This window comes from Eleginops maclovinus, chromosome 9, assembly GCF_036324505.1.
Source record: "Eleginops maclovinus isolate JMC-PN-2008 ecotype Puerto Natales chromosome 9, JC_Emac_rtc_rv5, whole genome shotgun sequence".
NCBI classification, from domain to species: Eukaryota; Metazoa; Chordata; class Actinopteri; order Perciformes; family Eleginopidae; genus Eleginops; species Eleginops maclovinus.
In genome coordinates, this window is record NC_086357.1 from 14,735,652 (window position 1) to 14,748,373 (window position 12,722).

Genomic DNA, 12,722 nt, shown 5'->3' on the forward strand with positions numbered 1-12,722 from the left:
TATATCATCGAATCAAAACCAATGCTGTTTTAAAGAGAAATTAAAAAACACCACCTGCTATGCATCACATGCTATTAACTGAGCACTTTGCATCATTATCCCAAATCTGCACCTTTAAAAAAAGCAAGAAACTTTAAATTAAACGCAAAAAACACAATCACCTCAGAACTTCAGTGGAGTAACAACATCTGAGTACAGAACTAAAGTAAATGTATATATCTGTAACTGTTGCCATTGTATTGGGAGGGAGTTACAATACTACTTTTTGACAGTAACCTTCAATTTAACAATGTTTTTTTTAAGGTCCAGACGTTGTGACAGAAATGACAGATGCTTATTTTAGGTAGTGACGTTCTCTTTTAATTAAACATGATATTTACCACTAGTTGGAAATCTTTATATCATGACTTGGTATGCTCAAAATCAAAATATTATTAAATATTTCAATGGCTTAAAATGTTTTAGGATAAAACCAACAGGGATCTATTTGACCCCTGTTGGTTTTAATTTTTTTTTTTTCAAACTAGTCATCTTTCCAACAGTAAACGATCTGTGTTCGCAGTGCTGCCAGGGTAATGTGTCAGGGAGAGTACGTGGTCCGTTATCAAAAGGTGTGGAGGTCAGGAAACCAAAGCTTCCGTTTCCGTTGGGGGATGCGTAATTGTTATTGAAGACTTCAGGTAAATTTACATAGTGCGATACTTTTGGGACAATTTGAATAGGACAGGGCTGTTTTGGCACATGTCTTAAGACTTTTACTTCTTTTACATGAACTGAAATCCATGCTGGACCTCAAGAGGGTTTCTGTTCTGCAGTTTGGTGGCTAACGTTCAAGTTAGCTAATGTAAGGTCTGAGTCATGCGCAATCCAATGTGTTGTTTCTGTGTAATGCAAATGTAGCTTAACTAGCTAAATGTTACCCGTGGTAATGCTGCAGTGTATTAACGTTACCTAAATACGTGTTTTGGCAATTTAATGACAGTTTGAATGTGAATGCTACTGTACGAATGGTATGGTCAAAATTAAAAGCGGCGGAACTCTATCAATTGCTAATTAAATATGTTTTCTTGCTTTAATGAATGCTACAGCATATCACATTTTTTCAGCATTGTGCGCTCATTTCTTTTTTCCATTTATCCTCTTGCTGTGTTCTGCAGGTGTCGCCAAGATGAACCAGGAAGACGTTTTGGAAAAACTGAAAAAGGACGTTCGTTCCTTGCTTATTTCGTCTAAGTTAGACTTAGATGCTGATAAGCTAAAGCGAGACTATGCAGCCATGTTGGGGCATCCCATTCCCTTAAAACAACTGGGCTTCAGAAACGTCATGGACATGGTGAAGGAAATGCCTGACGTGGTGTCCATTAACTTCAGGGTAGATGGCAGGATATTTTTAAAAGGTAGAGTCCTTTTGCGTATGCATTTACGGACGTGGACAAAATTGTTGGTACCCTTCCGTTAAAGAAAGAAAAACCCACAATGGTCACTGAAATAACTTGAAACTGACAAAAGCAATAATAAATGAAAATGGATTAAACAATAACGAATTCAAATCAGACATTGCTTTGGAATTGTGTTTCAACAGAATCATTTTAAAAAACAAAATAATGAAACTGGCCTGGACAAAAAGTTAAGTTAATATTTTGTTGCACAACCTTTTGAGTGAATCACTGCACTCAAGCGATTTTTGTAACTCTCAATTGATACTTCTGCACCTGTGGACAGGTATTTTTGGCCCACTCCTCGTTAACAAACTGCTCCAGCTGTCTCATGTTTGAAGGGTCTCCGTCTCCAGACGGCATGTTTCAGCTCCTTCCACAGATATTCAATAGGGTTTAGATCAGGGCTCATAGAAGGCCACTTCAGAATAGTCCAACGTTTTGTTCTGAGCCATTCTTTGGTGTTTTTAGCTGTGTGTTTTGGGTCATTATCCTGTTGGAGGACCCATGACCTGCAACTAAGACCAAACTTTCTGACACTGGGCAGCACATTTCCTCCACAATGCCTTGATAGTCTTGAGAATTCATGATACCCTGCACAGATTCAACACACCCTGTGCCAGATGCAGCAAAGCAGCCCCAGAACATATCCGAGCCTCCTCCATGTTCCACAGTAGATAAAGTGTTCTTTTCTTTGTATGCTTCATTTTTGCATCTGTAAACATACTGTAGAGCTGATGTGACTTGTCAAAAAGTTCCAGTTTTATCTCATCTGTCCAAAGGACATTCTCCCAGAAGCTTTGTGGCTTGTCAACATGCATTGTGGCAAATTCCAGTCTCGCTTTTTTATGATTTGCTTTTAGCAGTGTTGTCCTCCTCGGTCGTCTTTCATTAAGTCCACTTTGGCTCAAACAGCGGCGGATGGTGCGATCTGACACTGACGTACCTTGACCTTGGAGTTCACCTCTAATCTCTTTGGAAGTTGTTCGGTGTTCGTTGGTTACCATTCGTGTTATCCGTCTCTTCAATTTGTCATCTATTTTCCTCTTGCGGCCACGTCCAGGAAGGTTGGCTACAGTCCCATGGACCTTAAACTTCTGAAAAATATGTGCAACTGTAGCACAGGAAGATCAAGCTGCTTGGAAATGGTCTTAAAATGCTATAATTTTTCTTTCTAATATCCTGAGACAACTCTCTCCTTAGCTTTCTGTGCTCCATGTTCAGTGTGGTACACACCATTATACTAAACAGCACAGTGACTACTTTTCACCCTTTAAAAATGCAGACTGAATGATTACAAGTCTGAAGACACCTGTGATGCTAATTACAGGGGACAGCTTCACCATCGTTTTTTTAAATGATTCTGTTGAACCTCAATTCAAAAGCAATGTCTGATTTTCATTCGTTATTTTTCGATACATTTTTATTTATTAATACCTTTGTAAGTTTCAAGTTATTTCAGTGAACATTGTGGGTTTTTCTTTCTTTAACGGAAGGGTACCAACAATTTTGTCCACATCTGTATCTATTATTTATATTATTTTCAATTCAACAATGAGAGGGGAAAATAAAAACAACATAACAGTGTATGATAAATAAGTCCTCTTAAACATCTGGCATCTGCAGCTGTAGGCAACGATTCCACCCGAAACATCGAGGAGCTGGTAGCTAAGCAGCGCGTATCAAAGAACAACAGGAAGTTCAAGAAGTGGGGAGTCGGCTACTACTCGTCCCGGCACTATCGCCAGTCCACCCCTGTGGTTCTTCCCAGAAGAGGTCGTGCTCCTCTGGCTGTCCCTGCCCAGCTGAGGGCACAGCTACGCATACTGCTTTCCAAGGTAAGATATGAAGGCTTCTGTGGTAATTTGCTTTTATGGCCTCATGATGAGTTTTTTAAAGTAAATTGTTAAAACACGGACACATTGGACACGTTTACTTACTGTTCTGTTTGGTTTCGACAGTCAGTATTTTAAAATAAAACAAAGTCATGTAGTTTTGATACTGCCAAGTATTTCAAGATGTGGCTGCTCTCCCAGGGTCCCCTCAGTTTTTCTGACCTGGAGGCTAGCTTCCTGCGCTGCTTCGGCCAGCCGCTGGGTGTCCACAACTATGGCTTCTTTTCCATTGGAGAGATGCTGGAGGCATTGACAGACCTGGTCCTTATCCGGCAGGGCAGGCTGGGCTCTGTACTGACCCTGAGGGAACATATGGTGCCAAGGCAGCTGCTCACACCATCTAGCACCCCTAAGAAGGCTGGACCCATTAAGCCAGAATCACCTAGAAATGACAAGTCAACCTCTAAAGGGCCAGATACCAGACCTCCGACACAAACAATACCCCAAGGTGAGGCATTTTCACATTTTGAACATTATACCAGAATGTTTCCTGAAAACAGTCCATTTAAAGTTTACACAGCAAGGCGTCTTCATATTTTTCACCCTTGTTTCTTATCTTTGGCATCAGTTTATGTTTTTTTAAATGTGTTTTTTGGTTTACTCCAGCTAAAGTCCAAGTGAAGTTGAGTCCCCAGATTCAGCCCGCTTATCAAAATACCTTTTGGCCCGTTCAAAAAGTGCCAACGAATGTCAGTAACATGCCACAGGTGATAGAGAAAAACCATGAAGCGGACCCAGAGCTCTGTCAGGAAGGTCAGCTCTTTCAGAAACGTGTCCTCCAGGTGAGAAATTTAAGAACCTGTTGCTTAGAGCAAGACCATTATCCTTGTCTCTCTACTCACTTACTCTATTTACTTCAGCTTGAGGAGGAGTTTCGCCTTCAAATACTGGAGAATGGAGTTGCTGGCACCATCAGTCAGGAACTGAAGGACAAGCTACGAAAGGTCCAATTTCCTGCTTGTTTAGAAGCAGATATCTTTGTGTTTTCATCCTCTATCAGGAAGAAAAGTACTTTTATTAATCACCATGGGGAAATTTGAGAATTCTGCATTTGACCCATCCTAGTGTTAGGAGCAATGGGGTGCCATATGTACGGCGGACAAGGAGTAGTGTAGGGAACGCCTTGATCTCCCTAAGAGACACGGTGGTCTCTCGGGGGCTTGAACTTCCAGTTCCCAGGCCCCTAACCACTTTGTCACCACCGCCCCTTACCATGCTTTGCTTTCTCTGGACATCGTAGTACAGAATGGAACCTCAATCTCTGTGACATGTTTCCTTTACATTGCAACTCTTAACAGGTTGTAGGTCAGAGCAGTGGTGGATTATCTTCGCACGATCTGCCTCTTGAGTACAAGGTAAAGAAACATAGTCCTGCACTTTTCCTTTTCACCTTCAGCATGTTAGTGAGGGTTTAAGACCGATAAACTGTGGGGTTGGGAGCATAAGAACGTGTTACATTTGAGGAATTGGATTGAGTCCTCAGAGTACTGGCTCCCGTGTTTGGGTTTTGTTTCTGGTTTTATTGAGTACCAGTTCAGATTAAATTATGTGTTTTTCTCCTCAGAGACTTTTTGGTGAGGACTTTCCACTGCGTCGGACCGGCTTTGTCAGTGTCTCAGAACTGGTCGGTGCCATGAGTGACACCTTCCATCTGAAACCTGTACTGGGCGACAATGGGCATCACTGGATAGTCACGGACATACAGGACAGTGATGACACACAGTCAGGTGTGTATTTTGAGATGTCAGAAATCAATGTCACCCTTATTACTTCATTAGGTGTTCAATCAGGCGGGCTGGGAAAAAAGGGAACACATGCAATGCATTTGTTGACTCTTGGTGCTATCAGTGGCAATGTATTACATTTAAATGTAAGGTATGGTTGATGAGATTGGAGTAAACCCTCTTTCTTGAGTGTGTTATCGGCGACCTATCACTAGGACACCGGTGTGTGTTAGTTTTATAGTCAATAAACAATTGACTTGAGTGATGGTATCTGAGTAACGTGTGACAAAGTATCCTTGTGGAACAATGGCTTCAACTAATCTGGAATTTTTCTTTTTTCTTTTTCGTGGACTCAAAAGTGACTGGTTCTTTGAGAGACAGCCAGAAGTTGCCAGTTATGAGCTACTATTTCCGCTGTGGAGAGTCTCCTTGGGAAGGCAAACTGGAAGATCGTGATGAGAAAATCACAGCCGATGAGGAGAATCAGGATCCAGTAGAGGCATATACCACTTTGAAGAGCACCAAAATGGTGAGGAATCATCTTTTCATTCTGTTGCTTTACAGTGTTAGGCTTTTAAGAACCCTCTTTAAGAGAGATATATAAATAAACATTTTGTCAAGTAGTCAGAAACAGGACTCAGTCTTTCATCCAACGAGGGAAATTTACAGTGAAGAGACAATGCAGTTGAAAAATAAAATAAGTAGGATAACATATTCAATAAAAAGGAAAACACGTGTTGTAAATAAATAAGTAAACAACCTTGGTGAAAAACAGAAGCAGCATAATACAAGTGAACTAGCGCCCTGTCTTAACAGTAATAAGAGCACGGTGTGATTCCAGTGCAAATCATCGCTTACACTGCATCCAACAAGCAGGTGGCATTATCAGCCTGCCATTTGTAAAAAGTTGATTATCCATAAATGCAGGTAAGATAACTCTGAAAGCTGTTATCACTCCGTTTCAGATTTATTTGATTAATTTCAAACGAGCAACGAATTAGTGAGATTTTAGTTAGATAACTTAAGCTTTGTTTTGTATGCATCCTCCTGTAGGTGTCTCAGAGGTACCCTGCTATCCAGGTACAGAGCACGCCTGCGGTGCCACTGGACGCTCTGCAGAGTCAACGTCTCAAACCTCCGACGCGCCATCGTGCCAGAGAGCTGGTGGACGTCCTGGTTGAACTGCTGGACTCCCCTGGACATTTCTACATCCGCTTCAGCGAGAATGAGGAGGCCCGAGCTATGGAGTACATGATGATTGAGATGAGGTGATGGATATGTTAGTGGCAGCTTAGAAAAAGGACAGCGTAATAACACTCCGTCCCAAGATGAGGGCCTTGTTGAATTGTCTAAAAAAAGCAGGATTTTTTTTTGAAACACTGACAGCATAGAGTTAGAAGTCTGAAACATTTAAAATAATCATTAAACTAAACTACATTACAAAATGTATCTAACACTCCTTAAACAATACTCAACATAAGCATACTTACTTCCTCAAGCTTTATCTGAGCATGACATGACATCCTGTATTTAATATTTTTTGTCTTTCTTTCTCCCTCGCCTTTAGACGATGCTACACCTGCCCCGACGTGTCAATGCGTTACCGCCTCCCTGAACAATTTGTCCGAAGGGGACAAGTCTGCTGCATGTCCCCTAGAGGAATGTGGTTCTACCGAGTGGTGATCCATCAGATCATCAGCCCCACTCAGGTCGAGGTGTACTCTGTCGACTTTGGCGATATGATCCTGGTACAGATCGCCAGCCTGAAGTTCCTCAAGTAGGGGCATTTTAAACACATTTAAGCAGTTAAAACGATCCAACAAGTGCTAATACTGAACTGATTATCCTATGTTTTGCTGTACAGGTCATGTTATTCAAATCTTCCAGCACAAGCTGTCCCGTCATCACTCGCTGGAATTAAACCCAACGCTGTGAGTCTAATAGCATATTTATTCATACATTGACAGTGGGCAAATCTGAGCTCTCTTCCATAGGCCTGCACTAACTTCTTCAAACTATAAAGCTGCAGAAGTTACAGATTGTTCTGTTGCATTGACTTTTCTGAATAAGATTGTTGTGGTCTGTTTCTTGCAGGGCAGTTGGACTGCTGAGGCCAAGGCTTCTTTCCAGAAGCTTAGCTCTGATCGCACCCTGGTGGGAGCTTTGGATAGCTACAGTGGAGATGTGCTTCAGCTCTACCTGTGTGACACACATACTGAAAGGGACATCTATATCCACTCTGTCCTGTTGAGCCAGGGCCACGGGACGGCCTGCAGCCCTGCAGCCAGTGCAGCAGTAAGACACACATACAAACACACTTATTTCTAGCATGATAAAGCAGCTTTTGATTGGACGACAGGTGTCCTATATGTTAATGTGTCAAACGCATACCAACCAAGCTGTTTGTCCTTTACCCTTGAGTTGCACTTCATAACCCTTGACCTCGGCAAAACAAGCTCTGATTTGTCAGCAGGGGCTGCTTTTCCATGATTGGATCTCTTATCTCAAACATAACTTGCTATAAGATACTACGGCTTACCCGGCAAGAAGTGAACCAGCGTCGTAGGACTGATAACCCATAGTTACAGCTGAAGTTGCCTTGCTAGGCCACTCGATATAAGCAAATAATGACTATTGTTCTCTACCCTTTTCTTCTCTCAGCTGTGTGACAAGGTCCAGCCAGTGAGTCTCTACCTGGGAATGGGAATGGTAGACCTTCCAGAGGTAGAAGAACAGATGGCCACTTTTTCCCCAAAGTCTCCGACAGAAGAGTCAATGACGGCCTCACCGAAGGTACACACACACACACACACACACACACACACACACACACACACACACACACACACACACACACACACACACACACACACACACACACACACACAGAGCTAGCATCTGTTGTTTGTGCAAATATTTGAGGTTCTAGCACAGCCAAACAAAACTCAGAGGTCTTAGTACAATTGTGGTGGATTTGCAGATTTATGTCTCAATTGTTTTCTAATCTATGAGTCCACTCTCTCTGTCGTTTCTCGACCTCCCCCTCTCACTTCCTCTTTCTCGCCCCTATCGTTCAATGTTGTTGGAAAGCCTTTATTCTCCACTGTCCATAGCTCTTATCTTACCAGCCATACTGTCACTGCTGCAGGCCCACTCTAACACACAGACACACACACACAACAAAGGGGGAGGGATTTCTGGATTTCAATCCAGTTCTTAATGTATAGACCCACTGTTTAGAAGGTCACAGCATGTTGTTGGCCAATAAATACATGACAGCCAATCAGTGGGCAGTTTAATGGATATTGGCTTACAAGATTGTGTTGCTCTTATGTTGGATGGTTGTTAAACTGAACACAGAGGAAAGGACATTTTACTGTGTGATTGGTTGTGGCTGGTTATTGTAACATTTATTTGCATATTGAAAATAAGTAAAATGATGAAATAAAAATGTTTACTTTCTGATGCGCAGTTTCAACTAAACTCAAGAATGGGGGCACTTAACAAACATCTGACACCCATAATAATTACTTCTGAAAGTAGGTATCACAAAGGATACAAAAGCAGTGTTTTCATTTGCTCCTCTCTATAATAATCCTGCGATGAAAGGAATTGATCAACATGTGGCTAATATTTAAATTAAATAGCTTGTGAAGACCAATCAGAAAGCATAAAACTCGAAGTCATGCTGCGTTTGAAATGCGTGTCCAGATGGTGATTTAAAAAAAACGTTCTCTCAGTTTTTTTCACGTATTATTCCTCATAAATCTTCTGAAATCAAAAAGGATTTGTAAATATAATCTGTTAATTAAAAAGGTAACCTTTGCACTGTTAAGTATTGCCTATTTTCCCTGAAGGGTAAAGATCTATTATTTTTTCTCTGCTTGTAAAAGATCAAGACTTTTTATAAAACCCTGCAATTGTTAAAACAATATTTGAGTTTATTTAATGCCATAAATGTATGGCAATAAATAAACAACTTCTATGTAAACATATCTGAAATGTCACATTACTTGATTAGGAACAAGTAAAGATCAGCGTACACTTACATTTCTATTTAAATTTGAATCTGAAGGAAACGGGAAGTCTCCTGATGTCTGAGGCTGAAGACGAAGAGATGCCCGACCTAGAGTTCATTGGGCACAATAAGGTCAGTCCCCATAGCAGCACCACTGCCTTCTTCCATGTCGTTTTAGAACACAGATGCTTTCTGTTTCTGTATGACACTTAGCCATCATCTTAGTTTGTTTCTGAGTGAGTTTACACAAACAAACCATTCCATTTCTGGAATAAATTAGGTAATGGCAAAATTGATTTAAGTTTGTTCACGGAAAGAATAAACACACAACGCTAAAGTCTTCTTTATTGTTGTGTCTTGCTCAGGGTTTGGCCGCCAACCCGTTCAGATCTCTGCTGAATTGGGTGAATCGTGAATCGGGCTCGTCCCTAAGCAACAAATCGCCTCCTGCCGACCCCACCCTTCCCACCTCAAGCATCCTCGCTCCCCCAGATTTGATCCTGACCCACACAACCCGAGCTCTCTGTAAAGCAGACCTTCAAGTGAGAAGACCTCATTTGTTTTAATTAAGACAAAAATAACTATTGATTTATGTTTTTTGTACAGAATAATAAGTGATGTTTATTTTGTCCATTTAAGAACCTAAACTCTCTTCTCAGACTCCAAGCGTGACTCCCACACCAACTCCCTCCAGCAACACTCCCAGCTACTACTGTCCGACACCAGAGGCTGAGCAGCACCTACCCAAAGTCGCTGTCCCGTCCCTGGTCCGGCCACCTCCGGTCCTGAGGACCAATCAATTTCCTCAGGGTACTTACCGTTTAACTTTTTGAGACAAGTACACAATGTCCACAGTTCGTGCTAAAGTGATTCAGATAGATTCATAGGTATACATACTTTACATTTTTATTTTTTGGGAGATAAATACGTTTGAAATAGTTTGAAGCTAAAGGGATTTTCACACCACAGGTCCTTACTAGATCACTTTTGTATTTTATTTAAAAAATACATGCACCACTTTGAGTTCTATCTCTTACAGGAACCATAGATTAGAAAAATAAACATTTGATGGTTAAATAAAGCAAACTGCTTTGTTGCATTGTACTATTATTTGATTAAGTCATTATATTGAGTTTTAATCATGTGTTAGAGTAGTTAACATTGTGAAAAAAAAACTCCTACCGTACACACTGACTTCTCCTCTGTGTTCCATACACACTCTCATTTTCTAACAGGATTATAAAAGGACCTTCATTAACCTGCACATGTGGGCAGAGAGAAACCTTCAATGAAATTAGACTGTGTCCATGGTTGCAGAGAGGGCGTATTGATTTCCAGCGTGCTGCTCACTGTGGTGAATGTACCTGCACTGAGAACCTGAAACGGATTCGATTAGATCTGTTACCAGAGCTATTTGACCCAACAAGCTGCTTTCATTGCATTGCGTTTGTCCTGATATCGATACACTGCCGCTCCTCCATGCCTCTGCTTGAACAGTGTTAATGGAAAAGCAAAACAAAGTGGGTCATAGCTGATTTATCTACAAATCGCTTTTGCGGACTGTAGCGTTACAATGTGCTTTACACAGCTGCACCAGTACAGATGAAAAAACAAGATAGAAACCAGAATTACATAACAGATAAGATAAAATGATGGTTTTTTTGTGTGTTTTTTCTCAGAAAGTGCAGTCAGCACACATTGACGATCTGCTCATGATATTTCATGTTGGTAGAAATTCTTCCTCTTCTCTGTATCAAGTTCTCGCAATGCCCTGAGAACTATATGCTGGCTTCCCTAAGAAATCTGACGGTGCAGAAATTTGACTCGAATGAATAAAATAGACTCAATCCCTCGTAAATGCAAAGTCGGCGCTGCAATTCTCTTGTATCTCTTGATTACCTTCAGATGAGATTTGTCTCCTCTGCATATCTGTTGTTTACTAAAGGCCAGTACTCCGATTGTCGTTGATCTGCTACTAAGAGATTACACAGTGTTAACCCCAACTCTGAAGATGGTATACATTTTAATTATGGCGAAATCTCGAGAGCAGCTGAGAATCTTTTCCTGATTTAAATGACAGAGTGATGAACTGTAGTGTTTTTCAGTCAATAACTGGTGATTCAGTGTAGTGTGTTTACTTTGAAGAGGAGTTGATGAAGAGTTTTTGTATGAGTAATAAACATATCTGTAGCGGCCAAATCCTATTGAAATAGATTCACTTAAAATAACACAGCTGCTGAGCAAGTCTTACGCAGGGCAGTGATCCAAGTCCAGATGGGGATCTCCGTTTGTACGTTTATGTGCATGATCCAATATCATTAACAAAAGAGCAGTGAACACAGTTTCCTTCCTTAAGCCTTTCCTTTGGCTCTCCTGGTAGCTTGAATCAACCTGGTATAAAAATGTTTTGCCTATTAGTGCTCTATTCCCACCCCCACCTGTCGCCAGTATAAACAATTACACCACCTTATCACCCAGTGCCCAAACATGCCTTCAAAATAAAAGCATAGAAACCAATTGAACTTACTTAAATAACAACACAAAATAATAATTATATATTCAGTATAAACAAAAACAGCAAGACGATAAATGTTTAACTATAAAACAGTATAAAGCAGCTGCAACAACATCTTTAAGTAATAGTTGTCTTTTGTATTGATATTAATTATGTTTTTTATTCTGTTTGTCCAGGTGAACCAGGCTCTCCACTCGGCCTGTGAAACCCCCTGGTTTCGCTGTTCAGGGCCAGGTGTATAAGTTAAAACACAGGTGTATAAGTTAAAACACAAAGGAAGGTACTTGTGTTCGTTAATATCTGCAAGCCAAAATGTTGTGAATCTACTCACTGAAATATTTGTGAAGCCACTTTGGTAATAATTTTGTCAAGCCCTTGAGTTACTTAGTGACTTGTATAAAAAGCGTTAAAAGCATTTTTATACGTTTATTTTAAGATTATTTAATGTTTTATTTTATCTGTATTATTGTAGGTACAGTTTAGGCTTGAATTGATAAATACAATAAATACATGGCTGTCTTTTATTCATGTGAATAGACCTTCGAATGCTTTTTGTCTTTAAAATAATATTTTCTTTGTTTGAATTTCTCAGAAGCAATCGTGATGTCTTTAATGTTTTCAATTGTTCATTTCCCTTTTTATTTTATTAGTTAACGAGTTAAAGAAGTCAAAGTTATGACTAATTCTGTTTTATTTTTCACAATAAAACTTGTTTGATATAATATTTTAGTCTCTGAAGTTATTAGTTAATAGTTATAGTCTCTGAAGTTATTAGTTAATAGTTATAGTCTCTGAAGTCTGATTGTTATGAATGGGTTTCTTAGTTTCCTGTTTTCTTCTTTGCATTCATGGATTCATTGTACCACATTAATATGTATACCCGTTTTGATACACTATGCTTGACGTAGATACAAAGCTATTTTCATTTTTTCAAAGCATGAAATATTTTAACACAGCTTTAAAAACTGGAAACAGGAAAAATTACATTTAGAATATTGATTGCATTTGTTGCTCCATGAAGTCTTAAGAGTACCAAAAGAAATTTTAAATTGGTACTTTTTGAAAATGCTTCATCAGTTTTATGATTTAAGCACTGTTGGTCCAGTTCGGCTCATCTGATATACATTTTCAGGA

At 40.1% G+C, this 12,722-nt stretch overlaps 1 protein-coding gene across 4 annotated transcripts; it reads left to right on the forward strand.

The window, feature by feature from the left end:
* The first annotated feature begins 592 nt into the window (after nt 1-592).
* On the forward strand, nt 593-12,190 carry tdrd5 (tudor domain containing 5). 4 transcript variants are annotated; one of them, XM_063890505.1, is made up of 18 exons: nt 593-680; nt 1,158-1,397; nt 3,063-3,274; nt 3,473-3,779; nt 3,938-4,113; nt 4,192-4,275; nt 4,630-4,686; nt 4,896-5,058; nt 5,415-5,584; nt 6,109-6,323; nt 6,623-6,832; nt 6,920-6,986; nt 7,150-7,350; nt 7,717-7,848; nt 9,131-9,205; nt 9,439-9,615; nt 9,733-9,883; nt 11,765-12,190. In XM_063890505.1, exons 2-18 carry the CDS (start codon nt 1,169-1,171, stop codon nt 11,791-11,793), a joined length of 2,655 nt encoding a protein of 884 aa, XP_063746575.1. In that variant the 5' UTR covers nt 593-680; nt 1,158-1,168; the 3' UTR covers nt 11,794-12,190. The 4 variants fall into 4 exon arrangements, with proteins under 4 accessions (XP_063746575.1, XP_063746579.1, XP_063746578.1 ...); XM_063890509.1 differs by having other exon boundaries at nt 3,608-3,779; XM_063890507.1 differs by lacking the exon at nt 593-680 and adding an exon at nt 712-844.
* The last annotated feature ends 532 nt before the right edge of the window (nt 12,191-12,722 follow it).